Source organism: Rhinolophus hipposideros (genome assembly GCF_964194185.1).
Source record: "Rhinolophus hipposideros genome assembly, chromosome: 6".
NCBI lineage: Eukaryota > Metazoa > Chordata > Mammalia > Chiroptera > Rhinolophidae > Rhinolophus > Rhinolophus hipposideros.
The window spans coordinates 38,564,146-38,584,959 of record NC_138052.1 but is presented as its reverse complement, the minus strand read 5'-3'; the positions used below and the strand labels follow the sequence as shown (position 1 = coordinate 38,584,959).

At 36.1% G+C, this 20,814-nt stretch overlaps 1 protein-coding gene across 1 annotated transcript in view; it reads left to right on the top strand.

Annotated features, from left to right (window-relative positions):
• The window catches only part of PLA2R1 (phospholipase A2 receptor 1), a 100,594-nt gene that overhangs the window by 53,072 nt on the left and 26,708 nt on the right, over nt 1–20,814 (top strand). The window contains exons 12-19 of the mRNA XM_081051918.1: nt 6,994–7,196; nt 9,066–9,211; nt 12,722–12,806; nt 13,738–13,870; nt 14,452–14,487; nt 14,953–15,110; nt 20,162–20,226; nt 20,497–20,600. Of these exons, the coding sequence (XP_080908044.1) occupies nt 6,994–7,196; nt 9,066–9,211; nt 12,722–12,806; nt 13,738–13,870; nt 14,452–14,487; nt 14,953–15,110; nt 20,162–20,226; nt 20,497–20,600 (930 nt within the window). The remainder of the gene's footprint in view (nt 1–6,993; nt 7,197–9,065; nt 9,212–12,721; nt 12,807–13,737; nt 13,871–14,451; nt 14,488–14,952; nt 15,111–20,161; nt 20,227–20,496; nt 20,601–20,814) is intronic.

Genomic DNA, 20,814 nt, shown 5'->3' with positions numbered 1-20,814 from the left:
AACCATGGTCTTTGGGTGATAATAATGTGTCAATACAGGTTCACCGATTTTAACAAAAATGTACCATTGCAGTATGGGATGTCAATAGAGGGAGAGGTTTTGTGTTTGTGGAGGCAGGGGGCATAAGGAAAGTCTATACTTTCCACTCAATTTTCCTATGAACTTAAAATACTCTAAAATATATATTTTATTACTGTTTTAAAAACTGTACTTTTTAAAGATATATGCAAGGTGAAGTTAAGACAAATTAGATTTTTTTGTGCGTAAGCATTAGTTTAGGAAATTTGTATAGGAACTGGTAACTTTCCATACTTCTAAACAAGAGACATCCCAATTCACTCAATAAACAACCTTCTTATTCTTCAGATCTATGAATATTATTAAAATGCAGAGAATAGTAAAGTTCTATGTCACACTTTTACTGAAAAGAAAAAATAACAACTCAGGTATCATTTCTAATACACTTTGGAATTTTGTTAAGAATGTCTCTACCTGTCAAAATAAATTAATATATTTTGAGTAGACAAAATTCTTGGTTTTTAATGTTTCCTACCTTGAGGCATATTTGGATGTCTAAAAACTGAAATTGAAGCAGAGCTCCTTGTCATTCATAAATTTCTGCTGTAATTTATTTGAGTGGCACTACTCTTTTTCTCTTCTCCCTGAAGCAAAAATGATACTGTGATGCTCAGTTTGGCTGCTCATGCTGATTGACATTGAGTAAATTGTCTCTGAATAAAATGAAAATGTAAATCTTTTTTCTATTTTTAAAAGAAAATAGCAATATAAAGGCCCCTGTGTTTCCTTTTTTCTTTTAAATTGCAATTAGCAGAAACACCATCCTAAATCACATTTTTTCCTGCCTGTCACACACACACACACACAAAATCCATTAACTTAGTCCTCATGTCAGAATCTTAATCCAGCCCAGACTGACTATATAAATTGACCCCTGAACAGGAAGGCTGCAGCTTTTTATAAACTCAGCCAAGACTCTCCTTATGTCATACCATCAAAATATTCAATCTGTGGTGGAATCATAGTTCTGCCATTTTTTTCAGCTTTATATTATGTTCTCCAAATAGTATAATGAACCACCATATACCTGTCACCAGTGTCATCAATTATCAATTCATGGTCAATCTTGTTTCATCTATACCCCCACCCACTTGCCACATTTCACATATTGTTTCACAGCAAATCCCAGACATCATATTGTTCCATCCATAAATATTATTTATTACCTCTAAAAGATAAAGATTCCCTTTTTTTAAAACATGAATACCATTATCACACCTAAAAGTAATGAACTATAATTCACAAAAACTTCAGTTAATGCTCAAATTTCTAAATGACTCGTAGGTGTTATATAATGTATTTTGCAGTTTGTTTGAATTGGGATCCAAAAAAGGTTCAAGCACTGCAATTGGTTGATAAATCTCCTAAAATCTCTAGGTTTCCCTCTTCCTTGCCCCTGTATTTTATTTTTTTATTGATTGATACAAATGGGTTATTTGCCATGTAGAGTTTCCTATGTTCTGGACGTTTTTGATTGTATCTCCATATGGTTTTAATGTGTTCTTCTACTTTTTTTTCCCATAAAATTGACATGTTCATTTTTAAAAAGTTAGAATCAGAGGTCTGACTCAATTCAGATTTTCTTATCTTTTCTGGAAAGAACATTTCCTAGGTAGTTAGTTGTATGTTCTCTTTGGAAGCATGTATTTATTGTCTAATTTTCTCACTTTTTGCAATGTTAGCAGCCATTAATGATCACTCTCGAGAGCCACCGATTCATGAACAGTTTTTTTATTCATAGCTAGGGCAATATATTTTTATAAAGATATAATTTCTTTCAATTAATTTTGGGTTACCTTTGTAATACAGTTTTTATAGGAAAAGCAGAACAAATGCCTAATTCTTTCCCTTTATTTGTTTTTTGAAATGATGATTTGTTTATTAGCATCCTGCAACAGTGACCAAACAGGTTTTTGGTTTTTTCAGCATTACTATGAAGTAAGGGTTGTAAATGTATTTCATGTGTTTTAATCCACTACAATTATCCTTTTTAATGAAAATTAAAATCTCAGGCACTACCTCCTGAGTCCTCTTAATGTAACACGAGCAGCCTTTGATAGCTTCCCTGGTATGACAAGATGTACGTTTCTCCTCTAAACCTAGAAACATCCATTTTATCAAGGAACCCTGGTTCGTCTTAATGGGAAATGGCATTATTTTAATATCACAATCCAGACATAGGAGTGCTCATTGCTTGTTGGTTTGTTATTGTTTCTAGGCCATTTCAATGAACAGAGCTAGAAAAATGTGTGTGTGTGTGTGTGTGTGTAAGATGAAATACTTCTGGAGTTCAAACAGAAACTTCCAATTTGAATGCAAGACTATAAGGTTTTTGCTTAACCCATCTTATATCTGTATTTCTTTTCTTTCATGCCCAAATTCCCTGTTCTCAGAATGCTAGGAAACTCGCTTATTTTTATTTAAAAAACAACAACAAAGAGACTCTTTGGTACTTGGTATTTTGAGAGAAATAATTATTCAGGTAAAACAGGAAATACAGTTTTGATCCTTACTAACTAGTGCCACTGATAAAAGGGGAAATGATAAATAGGGCCTTTTTCATTTAGGGAGAGGCTAATGCATAGAAACTAAAATGTACCTTGTACGTAGATTAAAGAGTACAAGTACTCTTTAATCTACCTTGTACGTAGATTAAATGTACCTTGTACGTAGATTTTAATGTACCTTGTACGTAAATTAAAGATAAATGGATTCTACTCAATGGTGGAAAAAAAAAACCAAAACAACAGATGAGTACATACTTGTCAAGACAGTCAAAAGTGTTAGAGTTTCATAGATATCTGTACAGAGAAAAAGAAACACTTTGAAGTCACTATTTTGCCTCCATCCATAACTCAGGCTCAGGTTTGGGTTTCTAGAGCTAGGTACCACTGCAGAAAAGGCATGTGTCACTCATATTTCCCCAATTGTCCCAAGTCAATGGAAATCTTTTGCCAGTAACAAGAAAAAAAAAACGAAAAAAAAAAAAAAAAAGAAAAAAGAAAAAAAAACGGGATCACAGCCAGACCTGTTTTCTTGAGAGTGCCCTACTCAGCGTGAGGAGTAATAAGAAAAAGCCTGTCCAGCCAGCAGAGAGATAGGCCAATCAACATTAAGGCTCATCAGAGTTCTGAAATGAACCGCGACATAAATGAGGACAAACTGAGTCTCATTTCTGAGCCCCCAATGGTGCTTTGTATAATCTTTTCATAATCATACAAGTCACTGTTATACAAGGTAAAGATGTGATAATAGATCGTCAAGCACATGCTGTAGCCACAGGAAGGAGAAAACATGACCAGGGAAATGACACAGAGCTCCATGGAAATGGAGGCACATTATTTGAGGGGATTATGTAATCATTCATTAAGCAAGTACTAATATTTGAGGGCCCGCCTACTCTGTACCTTTAACATTGCTTCATATTTGATTCAAGTAAATCTGCTTTCAATTTCTAGATCAAATCCTCACTAAGTATGTGGCCTTAGGCAAGTCACTAAGCTTCTATGCCTCCGTTTTTCCATTTGCAAATTGTAGATACTTATATCCATCAGCCTCCAGTAGATTTTGAAGTTCAACATGGAAAAGACCATATAAAATGCCTAGCACAGTATCTGGCAGATATATAGAACTCCTGAAAATCTCACCTTCCCTGCCCCAATAGCTTCACTTTTCCCCATGGAGAAGGAAGGTGGGTAGGGCAGAGGACTTCAGAAGTAAGGACGTGAGTAGTTTGTTAGCAGAGAATGGGAAAATAACTAGACAGACTCAAGTAAAATAATTGTCTAGCGACTCTGAAGGCTCAGCTACAGTCCTGGCCCTGAGGCCAAAAATAGATTTTGTTTTCAGGTATCTGGTAAGAGAGTTGGAAGGTAGAGGCTTTCCCAGCTCAGTTCATCTCAGACGGTTAGATAGCTTTACAAAATGGAAGAGACTAGAATTGTGAATTGAAATATCTTAATTGACTGAAAACCCATTCATTTTGATGGAGAGAGTGAAAAGGGGTAGAGAGAGGAAAAGGCAGGTAAGGAGAATTACCTTCAATGTGAGATTTACCACGGTGGAATAGGATGATAGTTTTTCTTCTCCGATGGGAAATGAGTTATCAAATTTGAGAATAATTTATCTGGGAGAACACCCTACCTTTGTTATTTGGCTTTGCAAGCACCCCCACAATATAGGATTATAAATTCGGTTTATATCTCCTGCAGCCCAGTCTCCCTTTATTACACTGCTTCACTGCTTCTTTGAGGCTGAGATTCCAAAATTTGGGTCAAATGTTCCATTAAGTTAACCACTTTAGAATACCAATAACATTCCTGCAGCACTTCTCATCTTCATAGCTGGCCACAAACATCTCCTCCACTAATGAAGATGAGTTGAATATCTATAGTATCTAAAACCAAAGCTATTTAATCATTGTCTGATGTGGGAAAGTAAGACAAAATGCAAGACCAACAAAAAAGTGTGTTACATTTAAAGTTGCTGATTCAAGCTTTTAAAAAATTCTTTGAATGTGCAGGCAGAACTCATGCTACACAGTCCCAGCCTTTGTAATTAAAACAGCCAAAATAAGAATAGAAGTAACATCTTAGGGATGGTTTTTAGCCCTTCATATCTTTCAGGATGCTTTCAAATATATCATGTCATTGCTTTTCACGCAAACCCTAGAGAAGAAAATGGGTTAATATCCCCATATTTTAGATAAGCTCTTTTGTGATTAATATAACCTATTCGAGTTTCAAGTTACTAAATATTTGTGATGGAACTAGAACCTCAGACTTCAGACTCCAAGTCAAAGGCTGCTGGGAAGGGAAGGATTGGGAATCAGGTGGGAGTGCATGGTTTCCCTTCTCTTTCAACCAGAGCAACTCCATTAGTATATTACGTTTTGAGCTTCCACATGGATTTCTACAGTTCAATTTTAATGGAACCTCATCACACAGATCATACAGCATCTCTGTTTTTCACAACCTCGCCAGATTGTGAGCTGCATTTCAAAATTACATTCAACAGGACTGCCAAGCTCCATTCATGGCAAGTTGCAGTTGCATGCTATAATCTCTCCCCCTTTCCTGTCCCGCAAACCTCCATCTTTAACACTAACCAGCTGTTCTGTTCAGTGGAACTAACTGATGGCCTTTGTCTGGACCAACTCTCCCTTGACTTCCTTTTCTTCGGTATGAGTCATACTAATTGTGTTTCCTCGTTTAGAACTAGTCATTGTCACCGTTGTGGCTTTCTGATGCATCAGTGAGCATGTTCACACAGGACAGTGAACTTCTTATGGATGGGAACTGTCTTCTCCCTGTGATATCCAGTGTGAACCCAGGAATGTTGAAGACACAAGCACTGGTTCTTTAGCTCCCGTATTCCTTCTCTATTTCACAAACTTCTCCATTCCTTTAGTAGAGGCTCTTTGTACATCTTATCTGTCTTTTTACTTCTCTCACTCTTCATTTTCCCTCTCGTTAGTCTTTCTGTCAGCATAAAACAACCAAAACATGGCTGACAAGGATAATGCCAGTTACCGTGTACGTAAAAAACAAACCAAAAAATGAAACCATTACTGCTGAAGGGAAATTAAGAAAGACAAATATCCAGTACCAAGTGACTATATTTTAAAAGTGCCTTTAGGTCTAGAATCATCACAAGTCAGCTATCATCACTTGCTTTTTTATAAGTACCCCTTGAAAACTCCCTCCCATCCTCCAAAACTCAGCTCAGATGTCAATTCCTGCAAATCCTTTTTTGACATCCCAAGGCAGATTCCATCGTCCTTCTGAAGTCTTTCACAGAGATTTGAACATACACATTGTTACTATAGCACTTTCCACATTCTGTTTTTTGCAATTAATACGTTCACACTAAACTAAGAGTTGGGTTTTGTTTGTTTTGTTTTGTATTGTCCTTCTATCTCTAGCAGCTAATATACAGCCTAGCCTTGTATATAGATGTAGATGCACATTTTTTTGTTTTGTTTTTGTTGAATGTTGATTTAGTGAATTAGATGATTACTCTGGATTCAAGAAAAAAAGAAGCTCATTCTTTCTCAATTTTTATTTTACTTTTGGAATGGGATTGTTTTCTACTATTCACTGAAATTTGAAGTTTATTTTTTAGGTATCTGATGAATTGTATAGATTTGATGACAAACTTGAGGATCTTAACTCAACATAGATATTGTTTCTATGGAAAAATGTTTTACTTGCCAAAATGTTCAAAAATGCAGAAAAGAATAAAAAGGAGTTTTGTCCATAACTAGATGGCCGTTCCCTTTTCCTTGATGTCTTTCCTTACTCCTGTCCCCAGAGTTTCACCCCATTTAGAATTTATCTCATCCTTCCACTTTCACATGGTTTACAGCTTGGTTTTCTGTTGTGTGCCTTGCGACTACCTTGAATCCATCACTTAATGCATTTTTTTCCTATTGAATCTATTTCTCAGAAGATATGTACTATGCATTTTTCATTGTTGATTTTTCACAATGGGGTTTCACACTATACAGTGTACAGAGTAGGTGCTCAAGAAATGGTGAGTTAAACTTTTTTCCGCACAGTTAAAAAGCTCAATAATTCAAAGAAGAGGGGTGTTGGTGTTTGATGAGATATGGGAAATATCTCAATTTCAAGTTGGAACTGCTCCTAGTTTTCCATTATTTGCCATCTGAGCTCAAAATGTCCAAATTTCAAGCTTCACAGTTTCTCTTCTCTCACTTTCCCATCTTCTATTCTTTTCTCTAGCGAGAAAGAGAAATGAGATGATCATGCCAACAAAGCACACTTTTTCATCTTTACTGTTCTTGTCTGGGTGTTTTATTGTAAGATGTCGATTATTCATCACTCTAAAGAGCTGTCTTCAGAGCACAAAATACTCTAGTCATCTGGTATTAAAAGTGTTGTTTTCTGCTTTTAGGCTACAGTGGTGGCTGTGTTGTCATGAGAGGAAGGAGTCCACCTGGCCGCTGGGAAGTGAAGGACTGTAGACACTTTAAGGCCATGTCCCTGTGCAAACAGCCGGTGGAAAATTGGGAGAAAACTGAACGTAAAGAGATATGGCCCTTTCACCCCTGCTATTTGGACTGGGAGTCAAAGCCTGGCCTGGTCAGCTGTTTCAAGGTGATGCCAAAGGCATTCTCAATGGGACCAACATTATTTCAACTTTGTCCATGTATCCCAAATTCTTTTATTCCAGAACAGTGCCTGGCACACAGCAGGTGCTTAATTCATATTTGTTGACTGTCTCTGTCCTTTCAGTTATATTCCAAAATGATTTTTTAGCCAAGAGATTGAGATATCCCTGGTGACACTGAAATCCTCCTCATGAGTATTGATATCACAGTGTGAATCAATACTGTTCTTATTGCGGTATACAAATGAACGAGGCAGACACTCAGTGGGTATGAAAATGGTGCAATTTCCTAGCATGTGTAAGCAAATGAATAAAGTCCTTCTTATGGAATAATACCGCTCTCCTGCTAAGGATAGCTTTTGCTGCTTGACAGATACCTGAAGATCAAAAAATTATTAATTTAGTATATATAGTTGATGTGTGTGTATATATAATATATATGGGAAAAACTGTCTTTTTGCAAATCAACTGTAGATCTTAGGTTTAAATCAGTACCTACAATCTTCATGTCAGAAATACATTTTAAAAAATATAATGGGGTTTTATTCTTTGTTTAATCTTTGGTTCATTTTGTAATTAGTGATTTCCAAAATGATGGGAGAAAGTTATTCTCTAGTATACAAGCACGTCTAAACAGAAGGAAGTTAGCTTCTATCTCTAGAGATATTGAAGTCTCATAGATGGTGTGGAACACCTGTTAATGCACTCAATTTAAATGTACAGGTATAGAAACCTCCATTAACTTCATGGAATAACAGGCCCAGAGTTTTGACAGAGTAAGTCAAACCTTAGAAATGAGTAAGCTGAGGCTAGTGAGATGAAGTAATTTACCTAAGATCACAACTATTTATTTATTTGGGACTCCCAGTCCAGTGCTTTTCTCTACTATATATCACCCTGATATGTCAACAAATGTATGGTGTATTTAATGGGCATGGTAGTAGGATTTATTAATTTAAAGTGATTTGAGAAAAGATTCCCAGAGGAGGCAAGTTTTGACATATAATTTAAAAGATGGAAAGGCTGTGCTATGGTCCACAGGACTGGGAAACCTATTCATTCTGGTCTCAGCAAATCAGAGCCTGGTGAAGGTTGGCTCCAGAGGCTCAGGCTTCGTGTTGGGCAGTTAAACATGAGGACAGTGCAGAGGCCCAGAACCTGGAGCTCTGGGTCTTTGGTCCCTCACTCTTGATCTTAAAGTCCAAAGCAGACTCTCCATTTCACCGACTTCTTCCTGCTACTGTGAGGACAGCCAAAATAAGGATAGCTGAGGACAGAATTTAGGCACAGTGAAGATGCAAAGACCCTAGAACTATACCTGCCCTAGGTGCCAGGTCTCATTTCTCATGAGTCAGCCAGATTCATGATCATTCAGCCAATTCTAGTTTGTCAGAAGGCAGTCTGTTGGGATGGAAATTCATGGACTCTGGAAGCAAGGAATATTGGGTCTAATCCTAACTCTGCTGGTTGGTAGCTGTGTGACCTGAAATTTGTAAACTGTCTTAGCCTGACTCTCCTCATCTCTTGAGAAACATTTATTAAGGGACTCGTATATGCCAGTTACAGGAAATGTAGGAGAAAAAGAACAAAGAATCCTCAAGGAGCTCATTGATAAAACCGTTTATCATATCCTACTTATAAATTTATTTTGAGGATAAAATGAGATAATAGTTTTATAATGACTATACATATTCTATCTAGTTCAGTAAGTGTTATTTCTCCCTACTGGGTCAAGCTTTTAATAAAGAATAATGACAACAATTACATTACTATTATTTTCTTGCCTATAATCAAACAGCCTTACATTATGTGTGACAGTGTCAAATTTCTTTCTTTCTTTTTTTTTTACTATACAGGTATTTCACAGTGAAAAAATCTTGATGAAAAGAACATGGAGAGAAGCTGAAGCATTTTGTGCAGAATTTGGAGCTCATCTTGCAAGCTTTGCCCATATTGAGGAAGAGGATTTTGTAAATGAGCTTTTACATTCAAAATTCAATCGGTAAATACTTATTAGTTTTGAAAAAATTACAATGAAATATTTGGTCTCCCAGTAATGGCTACTTAGGGACAAGTATCCCAAATATTTGTTTAAAATCTCAAGTATTTGTTTCAAGCTTAGGATCAACTGGCCACTAGTTATGATATATATATGATATATATATATATGTATCATATATATGGTACATATATGATATATACACGGTATATATATATGCCATATATACCGTGTATATATATGCCATATATATACACAGTATATATGTATATCATATATGTATGATATATGATATATATTACATATATATCATATGATATATGTATATATGTGATATATATTACATATATATCATATATATCTCATATATCATATATATGGTTTTATATTTATATTGCACTAAGTTCTAATTCCATAAAACAAAGAATGAAGTGACAATTGTTTTGATATTTAAAATCTTGTCTGTGTGCCTCACATCAGAATTTTAGAACTTTTCTGACTAACTCAGTAATCATCTAGTCTAGTGGTTTTCAAAGTGTGGTATAAGGATCACGAGGGGCCTGGAAACCCAAGAGCAGGAGGGGGCGAAGTAGGCAGAATTCCTGGTTCCTTGCTCACTGACTCATCAGAGCATCTCCAACCAGCTCCACTTCTAGTTATTTTGTATATAGTAGGAGTCCATAGAATATTTTGTTTGAAGAAAAAGGAAGTCCCACTGATTAAAATAATCCAAGCCAATCTTCTAATTCACATTTGAGGAAACAGGTGCTCACTTATTTGCATCCATCTTGCAAAGTTACAGAATCTTGAATTCCATGGAGTTAGAAAATCAATTAAATGTAAATTGGAAAAAAACATAAGAGATCTTGAGCTACCTTCTACCCACACGCAGGCATTCCTTCTACCATGTCCCCGTGGTCATCCACTGTCTGCATAATTTCTTTCAGTTCCTTTAAGTTCCAGCATGCTTCTTACTTGGGAGGAAGCCCATTCCATTGTTGGAGGCTGGTTCCCAAGATCAACTTTCTAGTAAGCCAGAGCAATATAGATCAAGCCTACTCTATATTTAAATATTTGAAGACAGCTACCATGTCCTCTTATAGTAAGTCTCCCCAGCCCTTGACCTCTTTCTCGAATGTTCTTGTCAGAATATATTTTAAGAATATCTTGTATGAAAGATATTCCCAAAATGTTATACGCATACCTGGCTGGACAATCCAATAGACGTGGCAGACAAAATCCTGCCCCCGAGGATGTTGTGGTCTAAGGGGTGGGGGTGTCACGCCTCCATGGCTCCATACATTTAATTAATGAAAACAAGTGTAACACCACATACTCTGCTCCAAGCTCTGGAAATCTGGAGTCTCAATGAGACACCTGAATCTCAGAGAAAATTCAGAAATAATTTCTGAGGAAAATTCAGACCTTCCCCATAAGTTTCCTTTGGAATACATATGAATGTTAATATGTAACGTCAAACTATTGATCCCCAGAAACTACAAAATTGACCTTCAAGGTGGGAATCTTTGATACCATCTCCCAAAGTGAGTCTTATAGAGTACTCTGTGGGGGGGAAAAAGGGGGATCTTGTGGTCAAATGTTTGCAAAGCAATGTACAATCTTGGAAATTTGCCACATACATTAGCTTTGTAAAAACTTCTAGATGGAACCACTTTCTCTAACCACAGAACTCTTTTTTTGAGAACACTTTTCAACATCCCATGGAATTGCTAGTCTCTGCAGGATATGCTGACCATGATTCCCAAATCTGGCTGCCGATGATCACATTCTCTTGGGACACCTTTTAACATACAGTCCTCTGGTCTCACATCAGAGTTGCTGAATCAAGATTCTGCGAGGCTCAAGAAAAGTTCAAGAAGCTTCTGGTTTAGTTGGATTTTTAGCTAGGAGTGGGGCCACAAGTCCAAGGAGTACATAATAATCTCCATTGTTTGAAGCTGTAACTTTGCTTCATGATTTTAGCCCTTTGCAAAACATACTTGCATACTTGTATATAGTGAGCTTTGGTGTATGGAACAACCACATGCAAACTGCTTCCACGTTTTCCGTAAGATCACATATCATTATGTCATTTCTATCTATGTAGGTTCTCACACTTGGAATTTCTAGTAGAATTTAATGCCAACCATCTATCAAGTTCTTAATCTTCAGCACCTAATCACAAAAGCTATATAATATATGTTTTCCTTTTGCCCTGACTACCAGGGAGTTCAGCCAAATCTGATGCTTAGTTATTGCAAATAAACCAATTCTCATAGTTAGCATATGTATTTCTCCTTCCTATGGCACTGCTTTTCTATTTCTATTTTACTGTTTATATTATTATATTGCATTATTAGGAATTATACAATTTTAGGAAATTGATAGAGAGAAAATAAATACTAATTCATCTTCTAGGAGCCAATATATAACAGGAAAACTGTAGAACTCTGACTTTAATGAGGAAAGAAAGAAAAAGTGCTCAGTACAGGGAGAGTACGTGGGTTTCTAGGCTAGGACGTTGAGATTAATATGCCTGGTTTAACCGTGAGGCAGCATGTCCACCTTTCCGCAGCGTACGTATAAGAGCATAAACGTAAACATGGCAGTAACCAACCGGGCCCCAGTGATCTCTTGGATTTTCTAAGTCACATTTTACATTCACTTTTATCGTCTGGGGAGAGGAGCTCAAATATCCAAGTAGGGGTGCTTCAAAATAATCTTGTTTCTCTGCATAAGGAAAATAAAGCATCTGTCGTGACTTCTGAATCTTTTACATTTTTAATTCTTCAAAATCATTCTCAGAAAATGATCTTAGTGAGATGGCTTGTTGTACAATTGTTTGATTTATGGAGTACTCTGTGGTGTGACATGTTTGTCCTCCGCCTGATAGGAAGGAGGATGGTTCTCTGTGGGGCTTCTCACCAAGTCTAACTGGGTGGTGACTGCTGAAGTTAATCTACTGTGCCTCAGACTGATTCACTGCGGAAACATTTCCATTGGGATCTGTAAAAAATCCAAAAAACCAAACTGTCATGTACCTTTTCTTAAATGGGGGTGGTGGTGATGATTAACCGTTAGAGAATACATGAACATGTGATAAAAGAGCAACAAATCAAAGCAGAGTAAAGTACTAAGAAGTTCTCTAGGGAAGAGAAGTTCCAAAATTTCTTGCCAACTTGCTTTCATGTGTTCTTGTCCTGATTAAAAGGTGTTGCCATTTCTAATGGACATGAGGAAGCCATGTTCTCAACATGGGCTGACTTTTCCCCAATGGCATATGTATGAGTTCCCCATACAAACCAAGAGAAATAGGAGTCCTGGCTAAATCTCCTCTCAGTTCATTTCAGAGCTCATGTTTTGCACAGAGGAAATGTTGAATAAATGTTTATTTGACTTTCTCAGGCCTGCCAGTAGCATCAGCTATTTCCTGCACATACAAATACTTACCTGAATTTTTTTCATAATGTTATGAGTTCAATAGGAAAGGCCAAATTTTTGTTCTCTTCACAGGACAGAAGAAAGGCAGTTCTGGATTGGATTTAATAAAAGAAACCCACTGAATGCTGACTCTTGGGAGTGGTCGGATGGAACTCCTGTAAGTCTTTTCAAGCCAAAGAAAAGGAAATGAATTCAAAACATGTGGCCCTGGAACCACTTGGCACAGTTGGGTGGCTAACGTCAATATGGCACTTGACAATGAAATGTAGTATGTAGAAGTTGAAACTTCTTCGTTTTGATTTAGCGAAACGAACTCATTAGTAACAGGAGTGAAATACACAATGTTGGTTTGAAGTAAATGAGATAAAATCATGAAGCAGTGCAATAAGTCTGTCACCACTCCCCACTGGATATTCAAAGTCATGCTGAATCATAGCTTATATATATTTAAGTTACATGTTTGACGAGGAGTATAAATGGTTCAAAACATCCTCTTTTTTCCAAATTTTCACCCTAAATTGACTTGCAGTCCATCCACTCTTCTGTCAGATAGTCATTAAATCATTGAGAAGGTTGAATCTTTATTTAATACCCCTGTTGTGTGATTATTCATGGAAAGTGTTGGATAGTTTCCTGATTAAAGCTAGTGATGACTTAGAATTTAGTGATTAGAGAGTAATAGCTTAGTGTCTGTACACAAGAATCTACATCAAAGGTGAGACTCAAATCTGACAGATCCCTGAGCCTCTAAGTTTAACCCAGTATCCCAGGGCTAGCCTGATCCTGCCAGGGCGGAAACAGTGGCCGGTTCAGAAGGAAGCATGCATATGATTTGTCCCTTATGGAGGAAGGAGTAGCATGCCTCTTTTTAAAAAAAAAAAGCACATCTATAAGAAAAAAATGCTAAAGTTTGATTAGCCCGTTTTTTACAAATGTGGAACAACCTTTAACTGGAATCATATCCAGATATTTCTGAAGCTTCCTCCAGAAATCTATTGTGATTTATTTACAAGGGTGGCTTTTTTTGATCTTTTGAAACTTTTTGTGGGGGATCATCATTAAGGAATAATGAACTTCATCTGCTGCAGGTTGTCTCTTCATTTTTAGACAATACTTATTTTGGAGAAGATGCAAGAAACTGTGCTGTTTATAAGGCAAATAAAACATTGCTGCCCTCGCACTGTGGTTCCAAACGCGAATGGATATGCAAAATTCCAAGAGGTAAAAATGTTCATAATATCTTTACTGTAGGCCTGCTTTCTAATAATCTATAGCATTTTCCCAAGTGAAGAGTTACAGAGATCTAAAACGTAAGCACCCTGGACCACAGTACCAACAACCTCCATGATGAACCACATTGTACTATTTTAGCAAAGAATATATTATAGGGGAATGAGAAAAGACACCAGTGCAGTATGCTAAGTCAGTTACAGGAAATGAGGATAATCGACTATATTGTGGAGTGTTATGTTTTGTGAATACAATCTGGAAGAAATGTCATGGTCACATTACAAGCAAACAAAATTACTTGTCAAATGAGTAAGTGAAAAACACCTAGCACAGTGTGTGACACACAGTAGGCCCTCAACAAGTGGTCATGTCCTTCCTTCTTTAATCAGGGGCCTTCCTTGAGCCTCCTCTTCAAGTATGAGAACTATCTATATACCAAACAGCACAAAGTACCTGGTTTTCAAATGGTCTTTGAAAGGTGAAGTACAAAATATTGTTTAGAGCTGAAGTAATTTAGAGATCGCACACCTGTGAGAAAAGGACACTCAAGGTGGTTTGCTTTCACTTTGCAGATGTGAGACCCAAAATTCCACCCTGGTACCAGTACGGTAAGAACTGTCTTGAATTTCTAAGTATGTGCTATTACATACCATTACTGTATATTACAGTCCTCCAATCAAGTCTCTTTTTTCTTAGGTCAATCTAGAACTAATTTGTTCAAATTAACAAATCAATAATTAATAAATAATCGACTTAATAAATGTCACTAAATATGATTGAAGACTAATATCAAAGCTTAACTCCATTTTCATGACACCTGGTTTTCAAATATGCATCTACCCCAGAACTTTGAATACAAATGAAGGTTTCTTATAGGAGATAGACCAAGGAAAATAAGAAAATTATATATGTATGTGTGTAAATATATTTGTTTATACACACACACAAATTTTTTTTTAAATGCTGTGTAACCAAATTATGAATTTCGGGTCAATCATAGCATATCCTATTTAAGTCTGCATTATATCAGTCAACAGTTTTTGCATCATTTGCATTGTTTATTTTTCTTTCAGATGCACCCTGGCTCTTTTATCACGACGCAGAGTACCTTTTTCATACCTATGCTTCGGAATGGTCCTCCTTTGAGTTTGTCTGTAGCTGGCTGCACAGTGATCTTCTCACAATTCATTCTGCACATGAGCAAGAATTCATCCACAGCAAAATAAGAGCGGTAGTTGAATACAATTAACCATGAGAAACTTAGAGCATAGCTCCTTCTTCTGTCCTTGGGGAATTTTTTTTTCCTTTGACTTTAGACACTTATTTACATTTCGTTAAAAACCATAGATTTTTGAGAACTGTTTTTTTCTGATACAGAGATTAAGAGAAAATAATAGAAACACAGGTTTATTATGTTGGTCAGTCATTTCACTTCTTTTATTCTTTTGTTGTTGTTCTTCTTCTTTCTTTATTAGCAACAATGGTTAAGTAGAGTTTTACTGCTTCTGTGAGGTTCTTTTAATCATTCAACACATATTTATTCAGAGTCTACTCTTCTAGGGCTTTATCAGTGATTAAAATAAGCCAATATTATTGCTCTCTGGGAGATTAGTCTGGGAAGAAATACCATAATCAATATAAGTAAATAGAATTACATAATATTTTGGAAAAGATAAATGGATAAATGGCAGGGAGGAAAATAAAGCACAAATGAGGGACAAAGAGTACCTGGGATAGGGTTGCATAGCTCTTTTAAAGTTTTGAATTTTACTTCAAAGAGTACAATATTTTTAAGTTTGTCAAGATTTACTGTATAATACAGAAAATGGTAAGAAATGGTTTTCCACTTGAACTTAAGATAAAAACTAGACTTACTCTTTTGAGGAGCTAGGCTAATTAGAAATGAGCATACAAAACCTGTTAAATGATATTAGAAATAGACTGTCAAGGAATAGAGTACATTTTCAGTGTATTTCTTCAACAAGCATTTATTGAGCACGAGGTATGTGTTGGGCACTCTGGTATTTGTCAAAGGCACAGAAATATGAAGCACACAAAAATGAGATGCAGTCTCCATTTTTAAAAAGCTGGAAATAATGGGACATAGTAAGTAAAAAGGAAGCAGTATGTACAAATTACCAAGGAGGAACTGAGGATGGAAAACCTCACTTCCAATTTTCCCTAAGAACCTTTGGAAAGTAAGAAAAAGCCTTTCTTCTTTTTCTGTAATTTAACATTATTTCATAATCTCCAGTAATCCTTTCTTGCTCTACCACTTTTCCATGTTTGTAAGTTGACCTTTAAAACAAAGGTCTCGTATCTAAGCATTCTTTACTTGTAAGAGAAATGTCTTCCTCACCACTCATGGGGCTTTCTCGTTTCTGTAATCCTGTTGGACGCCCGCACTGCCTGTGAGATGCAGGCAGGTCAGGACTGCTACGGAGTGTTGATGGCAATGCTGAGAAACAGAGGGTTTAGGTGACCACCCCACAGTCCCACAGAGACTCAGTGGAAGACCAGCCACCGGAACCAGAGGTTCCCCACTATTTGTTTGTGAGCTATTTTACCACCCTTCCGCTTCAGCAAATAAATGGAACACTCAAGCCAAAATCGTAATGTTAAGTATCAACAAATTGCATATTATGATGTCAGAAAATATGTTTATTTCTTTAGCTAGACAGCAGACTCCTCACCCTGGTGGTAATAACAAAACATCCGATGAATGGCTGAAAACCAATCCATCAACATGGCAAAGCACACATCTCATTTGGGCCAATACTTATGATAACAGTGTCAGGTGTTGTGCTAGGTACTCATATTTGATGGCATTTAATCTTTCCAAGAACTCTGTGGGGAGTCTGTTACTAGTACCTTTTACAGATGAGGAGGCTAACACTCCAGAGAAGCACAGCGATTTGGTTGCACAGTTGCTAAGTGGTGGACTTTGGAAGTGACCCCAAGCCATTTGACTTACAACATCATTAAAAAACCCTCTGCTGGTAGCCTCAAGGGTAGGAAAAAGCACAATGACTTAATTATATTAAAATGCTGGTTCTAAAACCCCTCCTGCCAAAGATGGCTCCAGCTCTGTCTCAGACATGAATAATGAAGGGCCTCTTTGATCTTTCCAACAGTTTAGCTCTCTTGGGAACATCTGCAGGTCTTTTTTCTTCAACTTTCTCTTATTTGATTCTTCCAATCTTCACTGGTTGGGAGGCCAGTAGGAATGGTGAAGTTAATACCTCCCAAACAGGGAACAGTAAAACCCATGGGGTTAGCAGTTTGAGAAGTCATAGTACCATGATCTAATTGAAGACGAGATACAGTTGTGATCTCAAACAAGAAATGCCTTGTGGTGTCTTATATGGCAAAATTGTTACCCAGCCTGTGACCACATTAATAAAGACTACCCTGTCCATATTACGGGTGAACAGTTGGCTGATCTAACACCACACTGTGCTACAAAATAAAATTATTGGATGGTATAGGATGTGGAGACTAAGAAAGGGGAAAGGGATCCAACAGGATAGGGTGTCAATTTAGAAAAAAGGAAGTTGTAGATTTCTAAAGCAATTCTTATTTCTGCATAATTTGTGGCCATGTTAGGCACTTTTTGTTGGTGGTAGTGGTGGTATTTATGGTGACCATTTACATTTCATAAGAAAGAAATCCCATACCTAAGAACAGCCTACTGGAATGAATTAGTCCACAAGTTATTTTATTCCAGGAGGAGAAACTAAACATGTAAAGTAGTAACTCAGAAATGCGAAAACAAATGACATTTTTGAGGGGAAGAACTAATTATTGAAAAAGAAAGATGGGTACAGTTTTAAAAATCTGAAGCATTAAGTTTTTTTTAACGAAATGTGCCCATCTTGGAAAAGTGATGAGTCAGTAGTTTCCGTATGAATAACAGAGGCCCACAAGGCATGATGAGACTGAATTTTTGAGTATCTGTTTTTTGAGCCATCTGGTAGGTCAAATCAGTGCCAAACGAAGTAAAAAACTGAAAGTTTGACATGAACTACTAGCCACTTTCTCCATTCGGCTAACATTTTTATGCTGTGTTTGTGCAATATTTGAATTTTAAAATTTTGATTTTCTCTTACTTTTAAAAATTAATTTTAAATATTTCTAACAAAAAACATATATCAAATTTATTAGTAATTTTTTCAAAGTCTGGTAATTTAAACCCTTAAAATGACTTTGTTTTGCTATTTTTATGGAAACATTTTTAAGAGATGATGGTTTGTTTTTCCTTTTATTGTTTAGTAGATTAATACATTGGCTATTGCTGTGTGTTTTTTTTTTGGTAGTGTTCTACCCATGATGCTATCTGGAATGGCTGTCTGTAATAAAACATAACTGATATTACAAAATCCATAGTCATTCAATTTTAATATTCTTTTATATAAAACAGTTTCAATGTCTTCCATTGTTATGGTTTTATACCTATGCTAAAATTTAAAACATCCATTGGATTTTTCACTCTGGGTATCTTCTAGCTTGTCCTTTGCAGTTCTGTTTCCATATTATAACAGGTTATGATGTGCCATGTGGAAGATTACCATGCTATAATTGAGGTAGTAATAAATATGTCACTTAAGATGCACTAGTTATAATTTTTCTTTAGAGGTCCTTAATTGGGGCAGTAACAGTCAGGCTGTGATTTCCACTATTGTTGCACGTGAGACCTCTTTAGATTGAAAAAATTGTTGTGGTTCTCCCACTGAGTTCACAGCTAGTCTCAGTGGAACCATTCCAAAGTCTGACAACAGGAATCTAAATTCAGCATGTGAGAACACGTCCATGAAACAACACCTCAGGGATCAAAAATTATAGTTGCTCCATGTTGTATTATTCTCAAATTGCTGATATGGCAGACAGCCACAATGCTTAAGGAGTAAAAATACCTGTTTATAAATTAGTGTTAGAGAGCTATGTGGTTCTTTTATTATGACTTGAAAGTCACATGGGAAAAAATTATGTTACACACACACACACACACACACACACACACACACACACACTGGGGGTGCCAAAAAAATGTATACAACACTTTGACAACACTTTGGTCAATGTTGCTCAAGCAGTAGTTCGCCATAATCAGAAGTGTCTGAACACTGATGGTCACCACTTTGAGCACCTCTTGTAATTGCAGAAGTCAAACGTGATTTGTATTCATCTTTTGTTATTGGTATATATTGAGTATTACAATTTTAATACAGTTTTCCTTTCTTAAAATTTGTATACATTATTTTGGCACTGTGTGTGTGTACATGTGTGTAAAATGTACATATACATATCTATAAAATGTATGCCCAAGTCTTTACAGAGGAAATGGAAGTGCAAATTTAAATATATAATGCCTTCAAATTAACAGGTTTTTGCATACAATATTGGGTTACATTTCACACACACACACACAATAGAGTATGTTGATTTAGAGATTTTAGAGGAATGCTTATTGCCTCTTCTCCTTTTCTAGTTTAAGAGGGAATTTCAATTTCCTGGGTCATATGTCCAGCATTGCATCTGTTTTCATGTGTGTCTGTGAGCACGTGCACGTGCATTGTGTTTCAATTTTATACAGTATTGTACTGATATCTGTGTTATAAATAATAGTGCAAAATCAATAAAATATAAAAGGATAATTTTCTAGTTGTCAAACACTGGAAATTCGGTAGTATTGTTTCGTCCTTTATTGTATCTCTGTATTTGAATGTGGGAGGGTGCTAATACTCAGTTTAAAAGCTTACCAATCAGACTAATGCCTAAAATTCAAAATCTTTTTACTATTGATGTCTTTGTGTCTTGAATTGTTTTTCAAATAGTGTGACATATGTGATGAACTTCTATAAATCACTAAGAGGACAAACCACTACATTTTTAGTATTTTAAAAAAGGAATCTACAGTCCATTTTATTTTACAATATTACTTTTTATATCCCAATTATGAGACAAAATTTACTATTAAATACATAGGGAAAGTTGTAAGAAAGATATTGCATGTGTTGTATGAAACTAAAATTATTTTCAATATTTGATTCCAATTTTCCTTCATAATGAGGAGGGAATAGTTTAGAATAATGAAGTTTCAGATTTTCTCAAGATGCCAGGCCTTAGTGTATGTACTTTAGATAATTGGGTAAAATACTGAAGAATAGAAAGCTATTAACAGCAGCCCCATTAATCTCAATAATGAAAAAGGAAAACAACTGAATAAATGCTGACATTTTCTTTCTTTCTCTCTCTCTCTCTTTTTTTTTTTTTTTGGAATAGCTATCAAAGTATGGTGTTAATTGGTGGATTGGACTTCGAGAAGAAAGAGCCAATGATGAATTTCGGTATGGACCTAGATTAATTTGCATTTAATTTTGTTTGGCAGGTTTATTTGCAGAATGATTGGACAGGATCTTAGTGATCAATTTGTTGAACAGGTTTCAAACATTATCTTTAGCTTATAAATTTTTATGTTCCTAACCAAAGACATGAGTATATTTTTTAACTTACTAAAACATTATGCCTTCAATCCATACCCCAGTACTCCAAGAATAGTGTTGGAGACTGCACGTGCAGAGTGAGAGAAGACCTTAAAATTTTTAATTTTCCTACAGCTGGAGAGATGGAACCCCTGTAATCTACCAGAATTGGGACAAAGGAAGAGAAGGATCTATGAATAATCAGAGCCAGAGATGTGGCTTCATATCATCCATAACAGGTTATTTTATTCATCCATTTTGGGGTTTATAATACACACTAATAATTTGCAGGAGACTTTTCATTGCATTGGTTCAATGAGAAAGTTTAGTTTGGTTATTTTGCTTTTCAACTGAATGTGTTCAATTTCATCAGTCTTAGGCTTAAGGATGGCCATTCCTACAGGTTATTCCATGCATCAATGCGGAAATAATTTACATCCAGATAAGTCCTTC